Source organism: Pteropus medius, unplaced genomic scaffold (assembly GCF_902729225.1).
Source record: "Pteropus medius unplaced genomic scaffold, Ma_sr-lr_union100, whole genome shotgun sequence".
NCBI classification, from domain to species: Eukaryota; Metazoa; Chordata; class Mammalia; order Chiroptera; family Pteropodidae; genus Pteropus; species Pteropus medius.
Window position 1 is genome coordinate 3,953,351 of NW_024356248.1, and position 24,440 is coordinate 3,977,790.

Here is a 24,440-nt window from a genome sequence, read left to right on the forward strand (position 1 = left end):
TTTCTATCTTTTAAGGTTAATTTGTTTCCTTAGGAAGAGATCAAATTCCATTTTTTTCTATTATATATATTTTTTAGATTTTAAAACTTCATTTCCCCAACTTCGCAAATTTGGCATCTTTTCAAGAGCCTAAGACCCTGCAAATTGTTTTGTCTCTTTGCTAGAAAGTGCTGAATGGGAATAAAAATTCAACCTCCCACCATCCTAAACTCTCCTAAGATACTGGACTACTGGATGCCAAGCTCCTAGCTGGATGAGCACAAACAGTTGGCATAATCACTACCAAGGTTTAGAGAGTTTCCAGTTTCCTGTCCAGTTTTCCTTAGGATCATGCAAGATATTTCCTGGAAAGAATGTTTAATAGAGCATAAGGTTTAAACTGCCAGCCACTTCTGAAAAGTATTAAACAGTAAAATCTAGGCTAAAATAATGGGCTAGCCAGACTACCAAACTTCAAATAAATATATCAAGAAATACCTTAGTTTTTCTAGTGTACTTTATCTGTACTTTTTCAAATCCTGTTCACTTGCATTTCCTTATGCTTATAGAAGGCAAACACATGGTTATTTTTAGACCAACTCACTGGTAAATAAACAGGCAGACAACAAAATGCTACCCTAGAGTTTAGACGCAGAGAGGAATAACCTTTCAGCACCAACCTCTCTGTTTAAATACTGCAGCCTTTCCTTCTGTCCCTGTCATATATCTCTGCTTGTTAGATGACAGTTTCTCCCCTTGTGCTCTGGATCTCATCCTTCACCCTGCATTGTCTTCTGAATTTTCTAACATTTGAAAAATGAAAACATACTGAAAAAAACGGTGGCAAGAACATACCATGGCCATCATTAAATTCTCAACCTCCAGAGTCTGTCAATATGCTGAGGCACCCTATCTAAAAGACTAACTCTTCCTTAATTCCATACCACCACCCCAGTCCCTTTCTTAGCAAAGCTTCCTAAAAGGGTTGTCTATAATTGTTCTCTACTTCTACAGTTTATATTACCTCAATATATTTCAATAGGACTTTTATCTCCACCAGTCCAAGACTGTACTGTTCAGGGTCAATACTGACATCCATGCTTCCAGATCCATAGTCAAGTCTCCTTTGCTAGCTCGCATTATACGTCACCTCTTATGCTGGGAGTGCCCTGAAAATCCCTCTTCTGCCTTCTTTTTTCCACTTACACAGTCCCTTAAGTGACTTCATCCAATACCACTGCTTTAAATGCCCTCTATAGGTCAATAGCTCCCAAGAACCTTCAGCCCTAACTTTCCCCCACCCTCCAGATTCATGTTTCCAACATCTACATGGCATCTCCATATGGATGACTAATAATTCAAACCTAACAGTGCTGAAGTAGAACTCCTGATATTCCTTTATTCCCTCCTGGAGTTTCTCCAGTCTCATAGTCAATCTAGTGGCTCAAGTAAAAAATCTAGGATCATTTTTGATTCCCCTTCTTTTCCTCACCACTCCCATCAGCAAGTTCTATCAACTTTATCTCTAAAACGTTCCAAAGCAATCTACTCACCAGCTCCACCTACTCTAATTCACCAATTCTCACATTGAAACTAACTTGTGTCCTTGCTTCTACTTTTGCCTCTATAATCCATGTTCCATACAGCAGTGACTTCGAAATGTAAATTAGATGTCATTCCTCTGTTTAACTATCTGCTAGGGTCTGAATGTATACTGAATTCGTATACTGAAATCCTAACCCCCAAAGATGGTATTAGCAGGTGGGGCTTTTGAGTGGTGCTTAGGTCATGACTACAGAGCCCTCACAGGTGAAATTAGTGCCTATTCCAAAGAGGGTCCATAGGGCATCCTTGCCCCCCCTTCTACTTCATGAGGACACAGCTAGAAGTTGGCAGTTTGCCACCTGGAAGTGAGCCTTCATCAGAACAGGACCATGCTGGTGCTTTGATCTTGAACTTTCCAGCCTCCAGAACGGTGAGGTTTCTGGTGTTTATAAACTACCCAGTCAGTAGTATGTTGTCATAGAAACTGGAAGGGACTAGACACACCCCTCTCCCACTTCTTCCTACTGCTGTTAGATTACGAAAACTTTATCTCATCTTTGCTGTTCCTTCCAGCCTCCATTTTTACCCCTCTCCCCTTGATTCACTGTACTCCAGCCATACTGGCCTTTCCTTTCACCAAACACATCAAGCTTTTTCCTTTCTCCACTAGGAAGACTTTGCCAGAATTTTACACAGCCATTCAGGTCTTCACTTGAAATGTAAGCTCAGGAGAGGCCTTTCCTGACCACCCAATCTAAAGTAGCCTCTCAGTCACTGTCCTATAACACCCAATTTTAAGTCTCTGTTCAGCACTTACCTTTCTCGTGTTTGTTCTATAATATGTTCCCTAAGACTTTGTCTATCCTGTATCTATGTAGATGGTTACTGGCAAATAGTAGATGCTTGATAAATACTTGTGGCAAGAATGAATGAAGGGCATCAGATACTTATTCAGTAATCTAGGTCCAAACCAGGAACACCAATTATTTGTAAGAGATCAGACCATGGGCTTTCCCAATTGCTTACCACCTGAAATTTACACTCAACTTACACTGTAACTGATTCCAATCAAATAGACAATAGGAAAAATAGCTGCAGCTGAGAGAAAATGAGCTATCTCTGGAAAACGATCAGATCTGAAATCTCTACCCAAGTTTATGACCAGCCTCTTTGGTTCCTCATAGTAAGCCTGGCGTTGGCAACAGATTTAACATCTATTTACCTAAGTGCAGAGAAAAGGGGAACCATCATAAAAATTCATCTGCTTGGCTCACAGGTGAGCTCTTGGCTTTCCTCTCCTCTAAATATTTAGCAATAAATCATTCCAATGTTGTTCTGTAATTCTTTGGGGGGGGAACAAAATTAAATATACCAACTTCTATGATGTGCAAAAATATTTATTAAAATAATTTTTTTCCCAAGTTCGAACTTTATTGGAAGGAGGCCTTCTAATACATTTTTTCATCCTGGATTAATGAGGTAACAAATGTTACATACAGACTATAAAGCAGTGATAAAAACGGGAAGAAATGGGATTCTCCAGAACCTTAGAGAATTCAAAGTAGCACTTTACGTGATCTAAGAAACCAATTAAATTCTCATGGTTTTCCTTTAGGTTCAAGATTAGATGAGTTGGGTTACTACCATCTGTTTTAAGAGGCAGAATACATGTTTCCTACTAGTCCACCATTTAGGGGTCAGCCTGGCCTCAACAGATTCTCATACCTCAGCCCATCTGCCTTTCGTGATGGCTAGACCTCCATGCCCCAGATAGCAAGGCTTCTTGCTGATCTCTACTTAAGATCCATGAACCGGATATCCATGATGAGAAGGAAGTTCTTAGGCAGTGGGCGGGGGGCTGGAGAGAGAACGGTAAACACCTGATGTTCCAGGTCCACACTGGTCACCACGATGAAGCCAGCCACACTAGTCTCAGAAAGGTTCTCCTCTGTGCCCTCAGCAGTGCTAACACTCAGGAGGTGGTGTACCATATCTCGGCCAGGGGTGACAGGTACTAGCTTGAGCTGATTGTCTTCCTGAGACATGCCCAAAGGCAAACAGGAGTCTGGGATGGTAGGTGCCCCCACTTTGTAGATTTTCACATCTGAAAACTTGACATTGAAGGCATGGGGATAGAAACAGCCCCGGAATCCATAGAAATACTCACGGATACGCTCATCCCTACATTCCCGCCGGAAGTCCTTGGAGCGCTCCACCACACCCCCCGATTTAGGGAGCAGCACAGTGCGCACAAAGTGAGGGAGGTCCCGTTTCAGTTCATTGTACAGTCGTTCTTGATCCAGAACCACAACCACATCCACTTCAAAGGCTGAGGCTGCATGCACCAAGGCCTGGTAACCAGAGCCCTTGACCCAGCCACAGGTGTTAATGACACAGCCACTAACAGAAGCCCTTCGGTTCACTTCACATCTTTGGTTGAACACATCTGCTAAACGAGATGTAATCTGCGGAAGAAAGAATCAAGGTGAAGAAAAAAAAACCAAAAACACACAAACCCATAGCTATTTTGTCCTCCTTTACAACAACTGATTATGATGTAGAAAAAACATTTTTAATGACTGTGATTTTGCCTTCATAACATGAATTTTTATGTTGCTTCTACTGTCTCCTGTTTCATGTCCTAAGTGAAAATTTGTGGAAATTTTACAATTACTTAATAGGTCTACAGACACATTTAACAATCTGAGGCTGATTTATATTTGAAACTGTCTTTTCCAAAATCATGCGGCCATATCAGCTGAGAGGGAGCAAAGAGATGGCCACAGATAGTTCTAACTAGCAAACTTCTGCACAGCTTCTTATCTTGATAGCAGCCCTTCCCTCCACCCCACCTTGGCTCTGACCTTATTATAAAGCTTGATGTTGGTGCCAGGAGTGGTTGAGCCAAAATGATATACCAAAGGGGCTTGGATAGAGAATCCCTCTTCGACATCTGCTGGCCGCTCAATGTAGAGGGCCCCCATGGTACCAGGGATAGACACAGAGCCCTGGCCCACATCCAGCTCCACGTAAGTGGGTCGGCGGCCCAAACGCACTGCATAGTTGAGCAGCAGACGGCATACTGTGGACTTGCCCACATCAGTGGGGCCCACTACCATCACCCGGGGGCCTCGCTCTTCTTCCTTCTCCGCCTGCCTCCGCATCTGCTCCAAGGCTGTATGTGTGTTGAGGTAAAGCAACATAGGGGTGTCCTTGGAGACATATGCCACCTCGGTGCGGCCACTCAGCTGTAGAGAACAACCATGCCAAGTGAAAACAGCCACCTTCGCACCAGCATCAAAGGTGAATTTCTTGTTTCGGGTCAGCTCTGTGCCAAAGATTTCTGCCATGCCAGCCAGCAGCTCCAACTGAACTGACTGAGATGCCTCCACCTCAAAGCGAAGTTCTGTCTCTCGTTCTAATTCAAATTTAGTTGTTGGCTTTTTGTCATCATTGGCCTCCTCTCCCATCTTTTCTGTGCAGCTGCTGTGCCTATAACACAAATTAAACTTCAGATCTAAACATAAGTTAGAACTCCGTTCGAAATCCTCCAATGGATGTTTCCCCTTATCCTGCTTTATTTTCTTTTATCTCTGATCACCATCTGCCTCACCATACATTTTATTGTCTACCCAATGTTTGGGCATTTTTGTTTGCTACTGTATCTCTAGTACCTAGAATAGGACTTAACAACCGGTAGGCATCACTGTAAATACATCGAGTGAATAAATGACTCAGACATAAGAAAACTCTATCTACAAATTGACAGGAAACTTGATTACATCACCTCATCACTCCCTTCACTCTACTGGGATACTCCAAACTTGGGGAGGAAAGAGATCCTGACTTCTCAACTCTCTTAGTCAACAAGAAAGGGCATCTGCAATCCGGATGCAAAGCAGAGAATACCAGTTTTGAACTTACAGAACAGCATCAAGGCCCCGCTCAGCAACGACCAGTGAGCAGTGTCTATAGACAAATCGCTTAACCTCTCTGAATTTTTTCCTCAGCTGTCAGCTGGAAGGACCTACACTTCCTCACACAAAGTGCTATTCTGGGGATTAACCTGGACTGTTGGAGGGAGAAAAAAACACACTTCGTGAACTAAAAAATGCGGAGGAAGAATTATTTCCGATACCGGACTGCAGCTCTAGGTCCGGCATTTGTCCCAGCCTCCCCAGACACGAAATCTGCCCAGGACCCAAAAAGGCGACGGTTTTGTTTCTGAGCTTATTATCTCACCTGCACAGCCACGAGCCCCGAATGATAAACTAAGAAGCCCTTCTAGGTAGGACCTAACACCAACCGCGAGCCCAGCGAGCCCAAAGCCACGCCGGAAGGCGCTTCCGCACTTGCGCAGTGGCGGAGACACGGTCGCGCGATGCCCCATGGGATATGTAGTTGTAGTAGAACAGCCGCGAGCGGTTGCGCTCGTGCAGCCGCTCGGCCTTCTGGGAGTTGTAGTTAAAGCATTGTTTTGATTGTGACGCCAAAGGTGGGAGGGGCGGAGGCCGTCATTGTTCGTCAAGCTGGCCCGACGCGGGTAGGAGTGACGGTTACGCCCCCGTGCGGGGTAGGGACCCGCCGAGGGGCCAACGGTCGTCGGGGCACGGCAGATGCGGACTGTTGCCCGGTGTTCCCTCTCACCTGCTTCCCGGAGAGGGAAAGGACGACGGGAAGGGAGAGGGACTCGCTGTCTGGGTCGCACGATAACCTGCTTGTCTGGAGCACAAGCCAAGAAGTGGCGAAATTAGCATAACTCCTTTTAGACACGAAGAAATCTAGGCAATGTTTGGGCATTGTCACAGGTCCACCTGGGCCGTTATCCTCTACCTGACACAGTGCTTGGCACCTAGAGGGCGTTTTTTTTTTTTCTTTCTTTCTTTTTACTATTATTTTTCTTCCTTAGAGGGCATTTAAAAACATTTAAATAAAAATAAAAATTTCTCCCAGTTAAAAATTTCTCCCGGTTACTCTTTACCCAGTCATCCAACCACCTCTCTCCAGTTGAGCGGGGAGTTTTGTTGGGCACTCTTTTCGCCCCTAAATCCTTGATAGTTACACAAGGTCATTTAGCCGGTAGGCAACAGGTTGGGCCACGTCTATAAATCTCTTCTCACGAGCTTGGGCTTTGGGATCTTGTATTCTTCGCTATGCCACTTGCTCACTGTGTGACTTTGGGCAAGTCAGGCTTAAACTCGTGAGACCCAGTTTCTTGTCTGCAAAATGGGGATAACAGTACCTAACCTTTGAATTTTGTTGATTGAATGGGATGATACACATAAAATACTAAGCATGATGCCTGTAGCGTAGAACACATCTGATGTTGGCTTTTAAGTTTTTATTACACTTTGAGGAGGGGGGAGCTATAATAATGTCATCCATTTGTACCGTGTTTTACATTTCTCAAAGCCCTTTCGGGTATCTTCTTTCACAGCACCCTGAAAAGTCAGTTTTATTATTTCACATGAGGGAGATGAAGATAGGTGAAGGGACTTGACGGGGCTAGGACTCAAACTCAGGATTTTTGGAGTCTGAGTCCAGTTATTATAATAATAGCAAACACATACAGAGTTAGGTGCCAGGTACCGTATTATGAGCTATACAGGTGTAGATTCATTTAATCACAAGAATTCTGTGAAGTACATACTATCGTTGTCATCTTCACTTTACAGATGAGTACTTTTTTGAGTGAAGCTCACATGGTTAATCCGGGGAAGATTTCCTGCTTTGCCTTTGTCCCACTGGCCCTACCTTAGCACTCACGTTCTACGAGTGCCATTCTCACTTCTTACAGTTTTTCCTTTGATGGCTTGCTTTAATCGTTTTGCTCATTCACCATACGTGCATTAGTTCTTCAATGAACTATTCGGTATCCCCCAATCTTTCACCATTCTTCAAAAATTCAATTCCAGGCTTCCATTCGCAAAGTTTTCCCCCGAGTGAGCTCATCCTCTCCCGTTTCCATGCAGTCTGTCTTCCAGGTCTGTTTTTTTTTTACCTCCACACTCTCTCCCTTGAGGCAATTTCATCCAATTACCTGAAGGTCATCTTTATTTGGATATTTTATAATTATCTCAAGCAGAATTTATGAAGAACCCCTCCCCGCCCAGACTGCTTTCCACTTTGCTTCTTAAACACAGAAAGTCAGGGCACATTTAAAGCGTCTGTGCTTGCCTACACTCTTTTCTCACTTTCACTAAGCATTCCTACCATCTCCACCCCACCCCCAAATAACGCTGTCTTCATATGTCTTTTTCAATCTCCTCTCCAGCTAAACCCTTGAGCATTTTCTTCCTGAGCTAATTCACACCCATATCCTTTTTTGTTTCCAAACTTTCGATCTTTGTCCTAAAATCTATTCACCTTCCTTTTCCCCACTTCCTGCTGTTTTCCTCAACAGTGGTTCCTCATAGTCCTCCTTTTCTTATCTGTTGCCCAGACAAGAACACTTCCCTCTTCTTTCTGTACCAAGTTCACCCTCTCAACTTCCAACTTCTGGTACTATCACTCAAGGCAGCCACATTGTGTTTTCGGAATTTACCTTAAACCCCAGAATCTTTGATTAAATATTCAGAATTCCTTTATTCTTACCCAGCTAGCAATGCCTCCCATTAGCATACTTCCTTACCTTAATTTTTTCCCCTCTTTACCTGTGAAGAAAAAAAAAAAAGCTCACAAGCAGCCCTTTCTGTAAGTCCCTATCTTTGTCACACTTCATTTTCTGAATGTTAGTCTGTTAGAAATAGGTGGGGGTGGGGAGTTCTCTTGGATGATATGTTGTTGTCCACATATTTCAGTGACATGCACAGAGCAGCACTCCGTGAGAAATATTCTGAGTCAAATGAACTATAACTGGTAGATGACAGAAAAATAGCACTGAAAGGTGTGAGTTCTTCGTAAGACACAAATTTGACATGTGTCTCTTGAGGCATCAGAATTTTATAGTAACCATAAGAAGAGATGAAATACTGCCATTTGCAACAACATGGATGGACCTTGAAATAATCATACTAAGCAAAATAAGCCAGACAGAAACGGTTGAAAATCACATGATATCACTTACATGTGGGATATAAACCTAAAAGCAACAAATGAACAGGACAAACAGAGACTCACTGACATGGACAATGGACTAGTGGTTACCAATGTGTGGGAGGGAATAAAAAAATAAAATGTTAAAAAAAAGAATTTTATAGTAAACTCTCTCTGGGTTTCTGCGCATTAAATTGAGAACACGGTTTTGAAATAACAGCAACTTTTGTTTATTAAGTGCCTATCAGGTGCCAGGCACTCTTTAGGTGTTCACATGTTATCTCACTTGGCTTCACATCTCCATGATGTAAATATTGTTAGCTTCATTTAGAAGAGGAAAACCGGGGCACAGAGTAGGTTGCCCAGCAGTTCCTGGTGAGTATATTGGCGGAGCTGGGATTCCAACTCAGGTATCTTTGAAACCAACGCCAGGCACTTGAATCATATCTGAAGATGCAACTCAACTGCTGTTTTGAGAGCATCATCTCTGCACTAGGCAGTGCAGTCCTGGGACTCAGAGAGGGGTTGCCCAGAGTACCTGCCTCAGAAAGTTTACAGCCCAGTAGAGAACCTTATGTAACGTGGGTGTCTCAGTTCATGAAGCATAAGAAATTTGGAGGTAGTTGATGAGAGGTTCCTGTATGTGAGATGTCATATTTGCTCTAGACTCCTTCAAGGGTATTAAGCTGAGGCTTCGAAGCTTGTAAGTGCCTGGTACAAGCTTGGGGGCACAGTTTGCCATATGTGTTAAATTAGTATGTCCTTTCTCTGCATCAGGGCTGGCGTCTGAACTGACAAGAAGAATGTATCATCTTGAACGTGTGTGCACGCGCCTGACTCTGCATCCATCTCTCATCGTCACCCGCCTTGCCGCCTCCTTTCCGATAGCCCTGCCACCCGTACTCCATCCTTGCCCAGCCCTGTCCTTCTCCCCAGGTTCTATCTCCTTGGCCACACTGCCTTTCTCCACAGCAACCAGTCAGTCTCTCCTCTTTCTCGCCCACTCCCTGTCCGGTCCCTCTGCTCCCACCCCACGCCTCACTCCCCCAGCCCCATCCCTGGATGCCTGCCCCCTCCCTTCCTCCCGACCCGCCTCCTGTGTCTCCCAGCCCTGCTCTGACGTGGGAGGTGAGGGGGGTGGGGGATGGATGACTCACAGTGTTATGATGCAGTACCACAACACACAGCTACATTCACCCACAGACCGAGGTACAGACGAGAGACAACCTCTGGCCCCCAGCAGCTGGCCAGCTTTGCAGCCCTTCTTGAGCCCCTAACTCCCCTCCCTGCCCTCATCCCCTTCCCAATTGAAGGAGCGGAAAGAGAAGAGAGAAGAGTGAGCAGAGAGATTGAGAGAGAGAGAGAGAGATAGACGGAGATCTCTGGAGCAGACCTCAAGGTGAGGGGGCAGCCCTTCTCCAAACGAATTTTTTTTCCCCTTGCAAATTTCCTCCTCCTGCTGCGTGTTGCTTTCTCCCCTTTGCAAAAGCATTATTCATCCACCCTTTGTCCTCCCTTCCCCCTCCCTGCTGCCTCCGCTCCTCTCTCAGCTCCTCCATCCCTCTCCTTAGCTCTCACGGCTCCCACACTTATTTCCCAGCAACTTTGGCTGCAGCATCAGGCATCACTGTTTATTGTTTTGCTGCTGGTGCAGACCCCCCAAAGCCCGCCCCGGGAGCTGGCTGCGCTGCTAATGATTTTGGACCATACCATGCCGAGAATGCCAGCCAGAGGGGGCCAAAGCCTCAGAGCAGATGAGAAAATCCATTGTGAGCAGGTGGCCCCCTCCCTTTTTTTTCCCCTGAGAGGCACGGGATTCGCACCTGGTTCCTCTAGCCTCTGCCTCCGGGCCCCTGCTATCGGCAAGGGTTGCTCGGCACCCCCATCCCAGCCCTCTCTCTCCCCGCTACCTCCCACGGTCCAGCCCCGGCTCACTTGGGGGAACATCCTCTCCCCAGCACTCAGCTCGCCTTTGTTTTTTTCCCAGTCATTTGCCCAACTTGCTTCTCCCGGTGATGGGAGTCGGGGAAGAAATGCCCTTTCTCCCCCTCCTGCGAGTGGTTCTTTAGCCTTCCGTGCAGCCTCTTCTTGGCTTGATGGGGAAGCTGGGGAGAGGGCGGGAGGCGTGACGGAGGATGGGGAAGGAGGCAGAGCAGGGACCTGGCCGGCCCCCTCCCTCGCCCCTTGAAGGTGTGCTGGGTGGAGCGGCAGAGGGGTACTCACAGGCACAGTTGGAGGCAGACCAGTGAAGTGGACACCGACCAGTGTCGTGCTGGTGAGGAGGGCCCGCTTCCTGCGGCCAGAGCCCAATGTCACCCTGAACTCAGCACAAGGTGTCTTCCTGGGGCCCAGCCAGGGGGAGAAGACCTGAAACTGAAGGTGGTCTCTGATGGGGTTTTGTGGAGAGACCTCCTGGTGGCCCCAGGACAGACTGGAACAGCTGGGGCACTAGCAGCGCCCCCAGGATGGGAGCCTGTTTGCCCTGGTGACCCGGAGCCACGCTGCCTCCGTTCTGCTTCATGGCCTGGCATTGCCAGATACCCAGCTGACACCTCTAAACCAGACTTGGGCTACACCATTCACGACGGAGCCCGACGGCCCCATGAAGAAGGCAGCAGCTCACCTGCTTATCGGAGCCACAGAGGACACCTCCCTTCTTATCCTCTGCCTCCACACCCCCAGCCACTCGGGGGCAGGAGTTTGGACAGATATCAACATTTTTCTTAAAATTTCTAATCAGAACCCAGCAAGTATTTTATCTTCTGTCACCCACAGAGGCACTGCTGTTTGTCCCTGGGAGAAGGTGGAAAAAAACCCACTTTCTGCCTCGTGCCCCAAAGCACAGCTTTTGAAAACAAGTCCCCTTTTGCTGCCTGTGGTGGACGTTGCCCCCACATCACACCACCCAGCCCTGCTCAGCCCGGGAGCGCTGGCCTCCCTGCCGTGGTCCCCATTTCCTGTTGGTTCCAGCTGTCAGATTTGCCCGAAGGAGTTTCTCTCCTACAGTTGAGGGGCTAAGTCCTTAACTGAGAACTAAGGCAACAGTTAGTAAGGAGCAAGAGAGACCAAGGGGCTCAGAGGCTGAGAAGACAGCCAGGCGCTGCTTCTGGGCCAAAATGACTGGACCAAAGTGCAGAGATGGGCCGTGGCCATGCCTGAGGTCCCTGGCCCTGCAGGGGCCATCCATGAAGTTCTGCTTCCCAGAGACAAGGACCCCAACCCCAGGAGAGGGCTGAAGCAAGGTGTGCGCACCTGCCTGCCTGCCCTCCCTCCCTCCCTCTCAGCATGCCCCTCCTCCCACACGAAATGTACGAAGGACCAATTGCATTGCAAATGGAGAACAGGAAAACTGCCAGGCATCCCCAACTTTGAAAAGACTTCGAGCCCCAGAGCCTATCAGAGCATGTGGGAGGCAGATCCACACCAAAGAACCGAAATCGAGGAGGGAGCACTGGCAGATGACGCTGCTCCCATGGCAGCATTTGCGCCAGCGGGCTGCTCCCGGTGGAAAATGGTGGAGGCTGCTCTAGCCCCAGGAGGGAGAGACACCACCTCCCCGGCTGTGGCACCAGAGGCCGGGCACCGCTGCCGGGCTTGCTAAGCAGGCGGGAAGTCCCGGGGACCGGGAGGCTCAGTGAGACTGAACGCCGAGAGGACCGATGGTGATGGGGGCGGAGGGGCAGGGGCGAGATGAGCCCCATCTGCTCCATTCCCTCAGGAGGGGCGCCTCGCGAGGTCACGGCGCTCCTGACACACCTTCCCCTCTTCCCAGGTGACTTCTATTTCTATCTGGTTCACGTCTGGGGGGGCCCTGGCCGGGCAGCCCCCCCACATTTCGCCTGCTCTGAAACACGGCTCTAGCCAACCTGCTCCGCTGCTTCACCTGCGACCGCCTGTGTGGGGGCTGCACGGCGCCAGCCCCCCCAGCCCGCCAGGGCATCGTCCTCCAGCCCGTCATGCCCAGCTGTGACCCCGGCCCAGGCCCTGCCTGCCTCCCCGCCAAGACATTCCGTAGCTACCTGCCCCGCTGCCACCGCACCTACAGCTGTGTCCACTGCCGTGCACACCTGGCTAAACACGATGAGCTTATTTCCAAGGTACGTCAAGCGGGCACCTGCCACTCCCCTCCTCTCTCCCACTGGGCTTGTCCAAACTCACCTGGGGTGAGGCAAGGCAGCCTGTCCTCCCTCCTCCATGCCCCTGGGGATTCAGGCAGTGGGGCCATGGGCCACCCAGTAGTCACTGTCTGTCCTGTCTCCACAGTCCTTCCAAGGGAGCCATGGCCGAGCCTACCTGTTTAACTCCGTGTGAGTCCACCTCTCTCCTTGTGTGTGTGTGACTGTGTGTGTGCATAATTTTCCTCTGTGGAGAAAGGGGATGAGCCATTGGAAGGTGGCCTTTCACCTTCTGTTTTGCCTCTCCTCTTGCAAAAGGGTTCAGAACCTCAGTCTGCAGTTCTCTTGTGGGGAGTCTGGGCAGAACTGGACTCACCGCACTGGAGAAAGAAGGCCCGGGCGCGAGTCCTGAAGGGCTGGATTGCTGAAGGCAGGGGCTTCCCGTTGGGTGGGCTAAGCTCTCTCCAGATGGAAGTTCCTCTTGGGCTACTCGGGGGCTGGACTGACAGAGCCACCCCACTGGGTGCTGGGTCCTTCCTGTTTCCTGAGACAGGGTCAACGTGGGTTGCGGGCCAGCTGAACAGCGCCTCCTGCTCACGGGGCTGCACTCGGTAGCTGATATTTTCTGTGAGAGCTGCAAAACCACACTGGGCTGGAAATATGTAAGTACCTGGGGGGACCCTCCGAAGTGGAGTCTCCATGGCCCTCCAAGCCCCAGTGACTGCATGTCAGGTCTTTTGCGTGGTCCAGAGGGAAGTGGGTGGGACCAGGTGGACTGGATGGGGAGGGGGATTTTGGGCACAGGGGTAATAGAACTAGTAGGAGGACCTGGAAGGGAACAGCTTGGTCCCACATTCACTGCTTCCTCTCCACCAGGAACAGGCCTTTGAGACGAGCCAGAAGTACAAGGAGGGAAAGTACATCATTGAAATGTCACACATGGTGAAGGACAACGGCTGGGACTGAGGGGCTCAGGCAGGCTGTGCCCTTCCTCCGCATGCCCCACCCTCCCACACCTGTCCCCTGGCCCTGCCAAGCAGTCCACACCAGCATGAGTACTGCCCCACCCCTGGGGGAACCCAGCTCCCACCAAGCCCTCCGCCTCCAATCTTCACTCCCAGGGGTGTTCAAGGCTCAGGAGTGGGCAGCAGTCAGGGACAGAACTGGGGGAAAGGGATGGTTGTGGGCCCTCCTAGCCCCAAGGTCCTGTTAACTGAGGCAAGGGCAGGGCATACACTCAGGCAGAGAGGACCATGGGAGGAGTCAGTTTTTGAGTGAACAGGGGACAAATCTTGAGTTGTGGGGCCACTAGATCCTGGGCCACAGAATAGCAGATGAGAAGCAGCTTGGGTTGGAGTGAAATTTTGGCCTGAGACACTGGGAGATACCAATCTCTGAGGGTGAAGCATCCCACCCCATCTGTAGGAGAAAGGACTTGGGGGTGGAGGGAAAAATCCCAATCCCAGGCCCTGGGAAATAAAAGGAATCGGAAGGGTTTCCATTTCACTCCACTTGTTTATCTTGGCACTAGAGAGGCACTTTCGAGCATCTAACCTTTGCCATTGGGTGGGCTGGGGTACGCTGCCCCTAAAACAGCCCCCACCCCAGCTGGCTGTTTCCAGAGTGAGCAGTCATTGTGGGCGTTCTGAGGCCCAGCCACTGCTCCCTGGGAGCCAGGCCCTCGAAAGGGAGGTGGGAAATCAGCGCTACGGGGCCAGGCTTCCTCGTTGCTGCCACCAGCGAATGAAACTTTTGTATGATACATAAAGCGTTTGGGTCTATTTTTAATAAAAAGGGGGAAAAGCAGCTACGAGGCGCTGTCCTCTGACTTTCCTTATGCTTGTACCAGAGTCACGTGCACCCCCAGAAACCTGTCCCTTCGTGCCACTAGGGGGCAGCAATCACTGCCTGTGGCAAGAGCCCCCGCTGGCTTTTTACCAGGTGGGCATCCAGGTGAGGTTCTGCTTAGTAAGAGATGGCTTCTGCGTGTAGTCCAGCTGGAGCATCCAAAATAGTGCATCTTCCGGAGCCCTTGACAATGAATCCATTTTTGCCTAGACCCAGGATTGGACACCTGGAAGAGGAACATCCCTGAAAGAAGGGTGTTCTTGGATCCCATTGCCTTTCTGCCTGATTCTGTACTGTTTTGGTCAGCTCATGGCCACACTTAAGGCTAAAAGGAAAATCGATCAGCCAAGACGCTGCCCTAGCGGTTGATACGTAGTGGAACAAAACAGCTCAAAATTGCAGCATCAGTGGAACCATGTGACCCAAGTGCAATTTTTGGCAGAGATGTGAAATTCCTATTGTTGTTGGGTCACCGACAACTGCAGGGAGGACTGTACACATCATAAAAATCACTTTTTTTTTTCGTAAGCCAGCTTGTAATTTCCAGACTCATTCATTGACATTGCAAATATTTGTAGAGCAACTATTACTTGCCAGGCATTGCGTTAAGCACTGGGGATGCAGTAGAGAACAAGCAGCCATGGCCTGATTTCATGGAGCTTTTGGTCTACTGCGAGGACAAACAATAGCTAAGCAATTCCAGTAGGTGAAAAGGATGGAGTTCACAGGAGAGGCTTAGCCTAGATTTAAGGAGTCAAGGTAGGCTTTGCAGAAGTAATGGCTATGATGGCCCTTGAAGGATGAGAAGTTGGGTGGGGAAAGGGAAGAGTGGGAGGATGGGGACTATTTCAGGCAGAGAGAATTGTGTCAAGTGGCTCAAGCTTAGTCAATGTGTGAAAGTAAGTTTCCTATAACTGGAGTGTAGGTACAAGTGAGAGATGAGATGACACAGGAAAGACAGGCAGCAGCCATAAACATTCGGGGAATCTAGATATCATGCCAGGGCATTAAGGAAACACTGAAAAGTTATCGTTTTTTTTTTTTAACAAGAGTGGAGTGGCATCATTAAATGGCTATTTTGTGCCCAGAGAAGAGAGTCACATAGAAATGTTAATAGACTGAAGGGGCATAAAGCAAACTGTGTACCATCACCAATACTATTAGCAACGTCAACCTGGAGAAGCTGAGCCGAAGGACAGAAGGGAACTGGCAGACAGAGGGGCGAGAAGGCAAATTCAAGCCATGGAGGAACAATGTCCAGCACCCCCATCTGGGAGGCCTTGGGGTGGAGGGGTCTGTCCCATCGTTCAGTTTCTGAATACCTGGTGATGCCTAGAGATCCTCTCAGGCTCTGGCAAGGGATCCAGAACCCTGTCCTGCTCGGTCCCGTTTCTCGTACCAAAGTTCAGGAAGGTTTCTGAAGCCCCAAGCTCTGACCTTGAAAATTGAGCACAAACTAGCTGCCTTCTTAAGGCTGCACAAACATGCCTCTCTCAATTTATTAAGCCAACTAGGCACTGCGGAAAACGAAGAAGTAAATGACATAGTCATTGCTTTCAAGTTCCTTGTAATCTCTTCTGAGAGAATCATTCTACGGGCTTGGCTCAGGGATCCTATTTCGTTTCTATGATCAGCCCATGGGCAATACTGTCCAAAGCCTGGATGCCTCAAGAAGCATTATCAAAAACCTGTGACCAAGAGGGGTCATGCTGGGAATTAATTACAGGTGGAGGTGAGGTCTCCTTTCTATGCCCCAAGGACCAGGAAAGGAGCCACGGGTGTGGAATGTGACCAAGAGGGTCCTAAAAACCATGTCCTTGTCCCTGGGGCCAGTCCTTTTCTGGTTAACCCTTTTCCCTTTCCTATGCAACCCCTTTTTCTTATGGAGGTCTGTCTACTCAGGTTCTAACAGGGTTCTTCCAATCTTTTCCGTCCACCCTCTAATCCCAGACCAACTCTGGGGGCTCCTCCCTCTTATCCAGCAAGCCGCCATTTTTATCTCTAAAGGCTTGAGACTGGAAGATACCTTCATACAACCAGCAGATGGCATCAAAACCTTCCACCCCTCAGCTCAGGTACTCTCCCAGTTGAGAGCCTACCCAAACCTCTTCAGGTAGGCCTACAAAAAGATGGGCGAGCTCAGACCTAAGACAGGCCCGTATCTAGGCTCTGCAATTTCAGGGCTGTATAACCTTGGCCACATCGCTTAAACCTTCCGGTCCTCAGTTTTTTCATCTGTAAAATGGGGGCATTGCCAAGAAGTCATTAGTGAGTGTTCACCATGACGTAGAAGTGTCTAGAACGTGGTCTGCATGCCGTAGAGCTTCCATAAACGTGAGCTGTTCTTCTGACTCTAACAGCGAGGCTTCTCGCATTCCCACCAGGGTGGCAGGTTGGCACCCAGATGGGAGAGGAAGTCTCGACGCTAAGGGGGGGCGCTGAGGAGGCAGCCGGCGCTGGTAGCGCTACGCGGCCAATGCCCTTTTAACATTGCACTGCTAGTGGTAGGTGCAGACAGTAGCACAATGTGAAAAGAGCTCCGGCCTGCAGCAGAGGCGTGCCGGCCCTGCCTCCTCGCCCCCGGTCCAGGTCTCCTAGCCCACTCAGCCTCCCTCTGCCCTTCTCCTCCATGCTGAGGGTTAATCTATTTTCTCTCCACTCCTCCTTTTGCCTTCTTCCTTACTTCCTTCCCAGCACTGAGACCACCTTTTTCTTGAGGTCTTGAGATGGCCGACAGGATCCATGGAGGCAGCCGAGGGGATACCTTGAGGTTGACACGCAGTCTTCACAGGAAATGACTGGTAGAAGTCCTAGCAGTTTGGGGGTCACTCACATGAAGCAGTTTATCTGGATTTGCGTCTCTGCCAGCTTCCCTTCTGGAGGATTTCCTGACTGGGACTGCAGAGCTCTCTCTTCTTCCCTACCCTAAAGCTCTTCCATAGTTTAAAAGGGAGTTCCACGCCTCAAGGGGACCTCAGATGAAGCTCCAGGACCAGAGGGTGGGGGCTATAGTCACAGGTCCTTAGGCAGCACAGAGAAGCTTCCAAGCCTGGAGGCAGAAGCTGCAGGTGACACCCCACCCATGCATCTCCTTTCTGAGGTCTTCAAAATCCACCTTATGGATTTTATGGATTCCATGTGAAACAAAACGGTGAGTTCCCCTCTCGCATGAGTAGTAGGGATAGGCTTCCCTACTTGCAGTGGGATTAGAATCTGAGTTGTGTGTTTTATCCAGGGCCTCCCATCAGGAAGTCTTCAAGCTCACCCAGAACTTGCCCATCCTACCTAAGTTAAACCCCGGCTAAGCAATCTTGAGACTGATTAAAACCCAAAGCCAAAAGACTGCCCTGGGGGACACCTGAACGGCCGACAGTTCAGCGCTCCAGCGGGGTAGAGCTGTGGCCCGGGAAGCCCAGCTCCAGTTCTGACCCCGTGAACTGTGTGCAGCCCAGAGGGGCAGAGGCTGGGGCCATTCCTCTCCAGCACCGACCAATGAAGGCCTCCCGGCAATGGGGCGGCCCCCGGGCCATGCCCTCCTCCTCACTCCACAGCTAGCAGGAGGGATGGAGGGCAGAATTCCAGTTGGGAGCTCTTCTCTGGGTTTCCCCTCCAGCCTTCTCCCCCCCCCCTCAGGAAGCAGGCAAGATTTTCTCGCGCCCTCCCAGGCGGAGTTTGTTCCTGAGATCTGCAAACACGGGGCCCTGTCCCACAGTTTGTAGTTCTGGTGGACGGAAATTAAGGCCCGGCTAGGGTCAGTCGCCAGGCCTCTGCTCCTGGATTGGGCAAACCAGTCCCAGCTGGGAACTGGAGCTTGTCAACAGAGTGCCCAGCGAGCTTCAGGGAAGCCAAGGGAAGATTCTTCACCAAGGAGTGCCCAGATGTCTCCTTGAAGAGATAAGGGAGAGGGGGCTGGGGCCAAGATCCACTCAGCTCTCACACCCAACTCATTCCAGAGCGGGATTCCCAGCGATTCACCAGCCAGCCGGGCCCCTCCCCCACCTTGGGCCCAGGAGCCATCCCCCAGCTCCTTCCAGAGGCGGTGTAGAGACCGAGGAGGAAATGGGGGAGGGGAGGCCCGGCTCAAGTTCTCTCCACTCCCCCTCCTCATTGGCCACCATCTTCCGGCCCCTGCCCCCCAGAGCAGCAGGGGATGGGGCCCAGCCTGTGGAAGGGAGAGAAAGGGCAGGTGGAGGGTTAGCTGGAGCAGCAGGGGCAGCGGCTGGCCCCAACTGTCTCCTCCCACCCCCTCCCCGCAGCCATGGCGACAGGAGGAGTGAAAGCCATGTTCTGTGAATGGGATGAGAGGGGCAGGGGGGAGGGGGGTGAGGGCGCTCTCTCAACACCCCACTGTGCTCCCCCCCCAACCCCGTACACACACACCTCGAGGCTGGACCACACACGCGGGCACACACACAACTCTCAGCCACACTTGCTGCACAACTCTGCACTTACTACACACTTAACCCAAATAGCAAGCACTGGACTGTGAGCACACAGCGCCCCACACCCCCGCACCCCTCGACACCTCACAACTCTTAGCTCAGGGGCGGGCCCCCCCTGGGGCGGGCCTACACACACACACACACACACACACACAGCCCCTGGGCTCAGCCCACAACTTCTCAAGATGCAGAACTCCTGCCTCTGCTCCTGCCCAGGCCCCCCACACCTCACACACCCCTCACACACCAGCCTCACACACCTCACACACCCGGGCACAGACAGATGGCCCGGCCTCAGCCCTGCCTCAGCAGAGCCCCCCCCCTCCCTTCCCCACCCACCACCCCCCCACTGGAAAAATGACAGTGGAGCCGCCCCAGCAAGACAAGCTGAGTGCTTTCCCAGTTATGGTTGTTTCGAAAGGAGAAGACAGAGGAGATGCCCACGAGTGGAGAAGAATGAAGAGGGGAGAAAGAAGAGAGAAAGAGCCCAGGCCGCCCCCTCCCCTCCCAGAGAGCGAACAAAACCGAAAACGGGTGGCGTTACCCTTCTGGGAGCTCCCGACACCTACACATGGCTCTTCGTTACGTTCCTCTGCCCGCCACCTCCTTCTTCCCGGGCTCTTTCTCTGCCCTTCCCTCCCTCTTGGCTTCCCTCCCCGGCCGCGCTCCCCCTCTCTCACGCCCTCTCGCCCTGCGCCAGCCCCTCTCCCGGGCCGGGCTCCGACCCCCCGCGGCCGCGCCTCCGCCCGCCCCCCGGGACCGAGGGCCCGGGGCCGGCCTGCCGCTGCGCCCTCTCCTCGGCGGATCTGGCTCTTCCCCCTCGCCCCCTTTCTCCTTCCACACTCCCTGCCGTCCATCTTGAATACTTGGGATTCTTGAATGGAGTGAGCAGGATCCGCTCCCCCAGGCTCTCATTGGCTGTGGGTTAACCCTTTTGAAACGAGATCCTCCCTCCCATTGGCTGCCAGGCTCCCCTCTTCTCCCCCAACCCCCATCCCCTCCGCCTCCCAACAGCCCGCGAGGTCAGGGCGCTCCCGGGCGCCCCCTCCCCTGGCCTCTCACCCCCACATCCCTACCCCAGGACGCCCCATTCCCTGCTCTTTCCATCACACCCCCCCACAGGGCTGCAGGTGAAGGCGGATCCAGTTCCCGCCAAATGCGGCCCCAAGATTGGGCTGGCAGAAACCTTGTTCCCAGATGCCCCTCGTGCTGGACTTGGAGCCCCTGGAAGATGGAAGGGGTGCAATTTCCTGTCCCCCTCCTACGCCTCCTTGACTAGCAGTACCTCTCCACGAGGGAAGCCATGCAGCCTTTTAGCCTCACCCAGAGAGCGCTCCTGAACCCACCGGCCTCCGCGGCTGGCCGGCCAGAGGGTCGGGAAAGAAGATCTGAGGCTCTTCAGAGAAGCTAATTCCCTGAGTGCCAGGGGGCAGGTCTGACCCTACGAGGAATGTGCAGCATCTGGAGCTCTGCGCGGTCATAAACATCCCCTGGGACCAGCCGGGCCGCCTGGCCCAAGTGCTGGGCCTAGTAGGGGCTCTGAGTTGGGAGCCCAGAGAGGCATGGAGGAAGGAGGCGGCAGGGAATGGAACAGCGAGTCAGGCCTGGGGTTCAGGGTGCCTTTTCTCTAGGCCCAGATCTGCTCATGACATGCTAGGCCAGGTCATACCCGGTCTCTGGGCCTCGATTTTCTCATATGCAAAAGATTGGTCTCGAAAAGTGCTGTCCTGTAGAAGTTTGTGTGTGGAGATGCAAGTGTTCTGTAGATGCGTCATCCGATACAGTAGCCACTAGCCACATGTGGCAACTGAGCACTTGAAATGAAGCTACTGTGACTAAGGAACTGGCCTTTTAATTTTAATTTTAATTAATTTTAAATAGCCACATGTAGCCAGAGGCTACCCTATTGGCCAGTGCAAGTCTAGAATCCTTGTTGTCCGGATGGTGAAGAACATCTAGGATTCTTGTTGGGAAAAAAAAAAAAATTCTCTTTGTCCTCAGGTACAAAATCCTCCAAGTCACACATCACCAAAGGCATCGACACCCAGGTGAGGTTCAAATCCCTGCCTCCTTGGTCAGGAATGCTCACGTCTGCCATCTCCGTTCTGACAAGGGAGCCAGGACGCGCACACCCGGGACACGGAGATTGGGGCTTGCAGGGCATTTGCAGGTTTGCCCAACCTTGATTTTTGAAGGATAGAAACCAAGATATTGACAGGGTTGAGGATGCGGGGGTGTCACTTGCCCGAGGGCAAGTAGCAAGTTATGTTTGCCTACAAGTTAACGTGTACCCATAAACTTAAGTACTTCTCTTTGGGGCTCTGCATGCCCCCACACATCCTCATTAAGTTCATTCAATAAATGCACGTCTCTGACCCAGGACAAATGGTTGATACCAAGGCAGAGCCAACTCCATGGGAGGGTCAGATAGGCCCTCTGAGCAGCATGTGACAACCAAGAGCTCTTGGGTACGCTAAATTACAAGTTTGCGGACAGCCTGGATCCCACTCCCTGGATCAATGTGTTTGAGAGACATTCTGGTGGCATTCCACACCGTGAGGAAAGGAAGCCAAGGAGCAGGTGAAGACTGCTCTGGGTTCATCCTTGGACTGAGCAGGAAGCAGAATGAGCAAGGGGCCAGGGCTACTGGAGGTGGGGAGATGCAAAGTGTCCAGGATTCTGGTAACTACAGGTTAGGACTGATGCATATGGGGTCCTAACCTAGCGAGAGAACTGCCATAGGGAGCTAGTAAAGGGGACACCACAAAAGCCAGAGCTCATACAGTATTTGTCCAGTTCCCACTTCCTGAGGGCCTCTGCCTGGGTCATGTGCTGTGGGGAAGGGGAAGACGCAGAGCTGCCTGGGGAATGGCTTTTGTTCTCAGTATTTCTTTACTACTACCCAGTATTTCTTTACTAGGTAAAAATTGCTAAATGATTTCTCTGGTGACAGACAGATAAGATGTTCAGAGGAGGGAAGGACTGCTCCCCATGGAGAGTGGAATCTAAGAAGGCTTCCTAGAGAAAGTAGCATCTAAGACGTGGAGAATAGAAGGAAAATGGGGAAATGCCAAGACGAAGAAGAAGCAACACACAGGCTGAAAGGTGGGAAAACGGCAGGATGTGTTCAGGATGAATGGAAATTCGGTGGGAACCTGGGATGTACGAAAGGGAATAGCAAGGATGGACAGGCGGGCCAGGACAGGTCGCGAGGTCTTGAACACTTCCATCTATCCTCTGCTCACCGCCAGTGACATCATTTTGCTTGAAGATGCCCTTATCCTTTTCCTTGCCAAGAGACACCTCCCACCCCTTCCTCCAGCAACCTCAATGCCTCCACCCTCAGTTCTCTGCCGCTTCTGCCTTAGTTTGCAGGCCCCCCGTCTATGTTCCACAAGCATCCTTCCCAGGGCAGAGAGGACTCCAGTTCCCCATCGGGGAACGGACTCTCCGTGGTCCTTCTCTGATCGGTCTCCAGCCTCTGGATTCCTCCTGCCCAGGCATGAGCTGCACAGAGAGGGCTTCCTTTTTCACTCTCCACCTTCCAAATCCCTCTTTGGCCCCAACCCTTCTCGGGAAAGTCGATAACGGAGGCCAGGAACAGCTAGACATGGTCCAACCTGTTATAAGAGTGTAAAAAAAAAAATGGGCCCAAAGCTATCTGGCTCCTAGCCACCCCACCTCACCTTCGCCATCCCACCCCACCTCTGCGTCCTTCCCTCCTCCTCTGGGAGTTCCATAATGCTCCTGGGCTTTGCAGTAGCCTCCTTTCCTTGCCGTCCCCACAGCCAGTCCAGGACCATTCTGGAAGTACCCGATTTGCCTTCCTTCCCAACCCCCAGAGTCCTACCCAGATCTCTCTCTGGGTACACCACATAGCATGCTGTAATTGTGAGACGAGAAGACCTCTGTCTCTCGGAAGGACTGAATCTGAAACCTTGGAGGACAGTTGCCTCCCTGCTTAAAAAACAGAGGTAACTTGGTTGGTGATCATGTGGCTCCTAATTCACTGAGATGATGGAGGCCTGTCCCTGAGAGTCTCTTCAGTTTCCCCTTCCTTCTGCATCCTTATCGTCCTGCGTCTCTCAGCCACTTATGTGTCTGAGCACTTGCTGTGTGGAAGGCTCTGGAATCATTGCTGGGAAACACTGCTGGCCCGGAGGCGCTCACAGTCAAGGAGTACAAGGCAGACGCACGAAGAGGAAGTCAGACTGCAACAGTGCCAAGAACCTCCTTTCTGGGGCAAACCCATTTCCTTGAGGTCTTGATCCTATTCTTGCTTTACCAATTGCCCCGCTTATTGCATCTCCAATCCCTTTCTGTGAGCCTAGAGCAAGGGTCCCCAAGCTACGGCCCACAGGCCAAATCGAGTCCTCTGCCAGTTTGTTGTAAATAAAGTTCATTGGAACACAGCCATGTCATTTGGTTACGTACTGTCTCTGCCTGCTTTCGCACTACAAAGGCAGCGTTGAGTGGTAGAGACAAGACCCTACGGCCAGCAAAGCCTAGGACATTTACTAATTGGCTCTTTACAACAAAAGTTTGCCAACATCTAGTTTGCGGGCAGTTTTGGGCCCTGTTACCTCAGAAAGATGTAATAGAACTCAAGAAAGGCAACTGAAATGACCTTGAGATGGGAATGGAAGGACACAGCCCAGACTTTTCCCTCCGCCTACACATAAGCAGCTCAAGTCTTCCCACAACCTACCATGAAACTTCTCGCAATGCTAGTTGGCTTTTGACATCTTTCCTTCATGTCCCACTCATTCTTGAACCCAGGCAGGTTGGCTTCTGCCCCTAATTTCCACTGAAAATGGTTCCCTCTAGGACCACCAGTGACATCCTCATTATCGACCCAGCATTCTTTCCCGAGTCCTCATCGCACACAACCTCTCTTTAGCATTAGTCTCCATTGCCCACTGTTTCTGGATTGGATTGCCTCTTACCTCTCCAACTCTTCCTTCTCAGGTCCCTTCCCACGGGTCTTCTACCCCCGTTGCCTGAATGTAAACATTCTACAAGGATTTTTCCTTGACCCTCTTCTCCCTCCATACCTTCTCACTGGACAAAATCATTCGTATGCCTGAGTTCAACAGTCACTTCTATGTTGGTGGCTTCCTGATATACAACTTCTGAACCGAAGGTGCCCAGATTTCTAACATGTCTTACTGACGAGACGAGCCAAATTTGTCCATCATCAAATGCGTCTTCCTCCACCTCTGTCCTCACCTAATCACCTTTGCCTCTTCCATTTGCCCCTTAATTGTTGCCATTCTCGAGAGATCTGCCTCTGACCCTTCTATCTTTGGGGGCAATTCCATCCATTCTTACAATTTCAACATGACTGGCCATGAATCATGCCAAATCTACATCTCCGGGTGTGTTTGCAACTGCCTCCTAAATAGATGTGTGAGGTAGACACCTGGTACCTTTGCCTGCCCAGACTCCATTCCCCTTCTGGTAACTACACTTTAAC

The 24,440-nt window shown here is 50.8% G+C and overlaps 2 protein-coding genes and 1 long non-coding RNA gene across 7 annotated transcripts; 1 reads left to right on the plus strand and 2 right to left on the minus strand.

Moving 5' to 3' along the window:
* Positions 1-2,903: 2,903 nt before the first annotated feature.
* On the minus strand, positions 2,904-5,894 carry CLP1 (cleavage factor polyribonucleotide kinase subunit 1). 3 transcript variants are annotated; one of them, XM_039860347.1, is made up of 3 exons: positions 5,767-5,894; positions 4,389-5,016; positions 2,904-3,989 (listed from the first exon to the last, which is right to left on the minus strand). In XM_039860347.1, exons 2-3 carry the CDS (start codon positions 4,992-4,994, stop codon positions 3,318-3,320), a joined length of 1,278 nt encoding a protein of 425 aa, XP_039716281.1. In that variant the 5' UTR covers positions 4,995-5,016; positions 5,767-5,894; the 3' UTR covers positions 2,904-3,317. The 3 variants fall into 3 exon arrangements, with proteins under 3 accessions (XP_039716281.1, XP_039716282.1, XP_039716283.1); XM_039860348.1 differs by having other exon boundaries at positions 4,389-5,041; positions 5,767-5,885; XM_039860349.1 differs by having other exon boundaries at positions 4,389-5,033; positions 5,767-5,873.
* Positions 5,895-6,015: 121 nt separating this feature from the next.
* LOC120600669 (uncharacterized) lies at positions 6,016-11,844 on the minus strand. Its single transcript, XR_005652257.1, has 3 exons — positions 10,783-11,844; positions 8,156-8,177; positions 6,016-7,540 (listed from the first exon to the last, which is right to left on the minus strand). It is a non-coding gene; the product is annotated as an uncharacterized LOC120600669 (long non-coding RNA).
* YPEL4 (yippee like 4) lies at positions 9,126-14,484 on the plus strand. 3 transcript variants are annotated; one of them, XM_039860142.1, is made up of 5 exons: positions 9,126-9,958; positions 12,332-12,656; positions 12,823-12,866; positions 13,228-13,336; positions 13,551-14,484. In XM_039860142.1, exons 2-5 carry the CDS (start codon positions 12,516-12,518, stop codon positions 13,638-13,640), a joined length of 384 nt encoding a protein of 127 aa, XP_039716076.1. In that variant the 5' UTR covers positions 9,126-9,958; positions 12,332-12,515; the 3' UTR covers positions 13,641-14,484. The 3 variants fall into 3 exon arrangements, with proteins under 3 accessions (XP_039716076.1, XP_039716074.1, XP_039716075.1); XM_039860140.1 differs by having other exon boundaries at positions 9,724-9,958; positions 13,228-13,656; XM_039860141.1 differs by lacking the exon at positions 9,126-9,958 and having other exon boundaries at positions 11,997-12,656; positions 13,228-13,656.
* Positions 14,485-24,440: the final 9,956 nt, after the last annotated feature.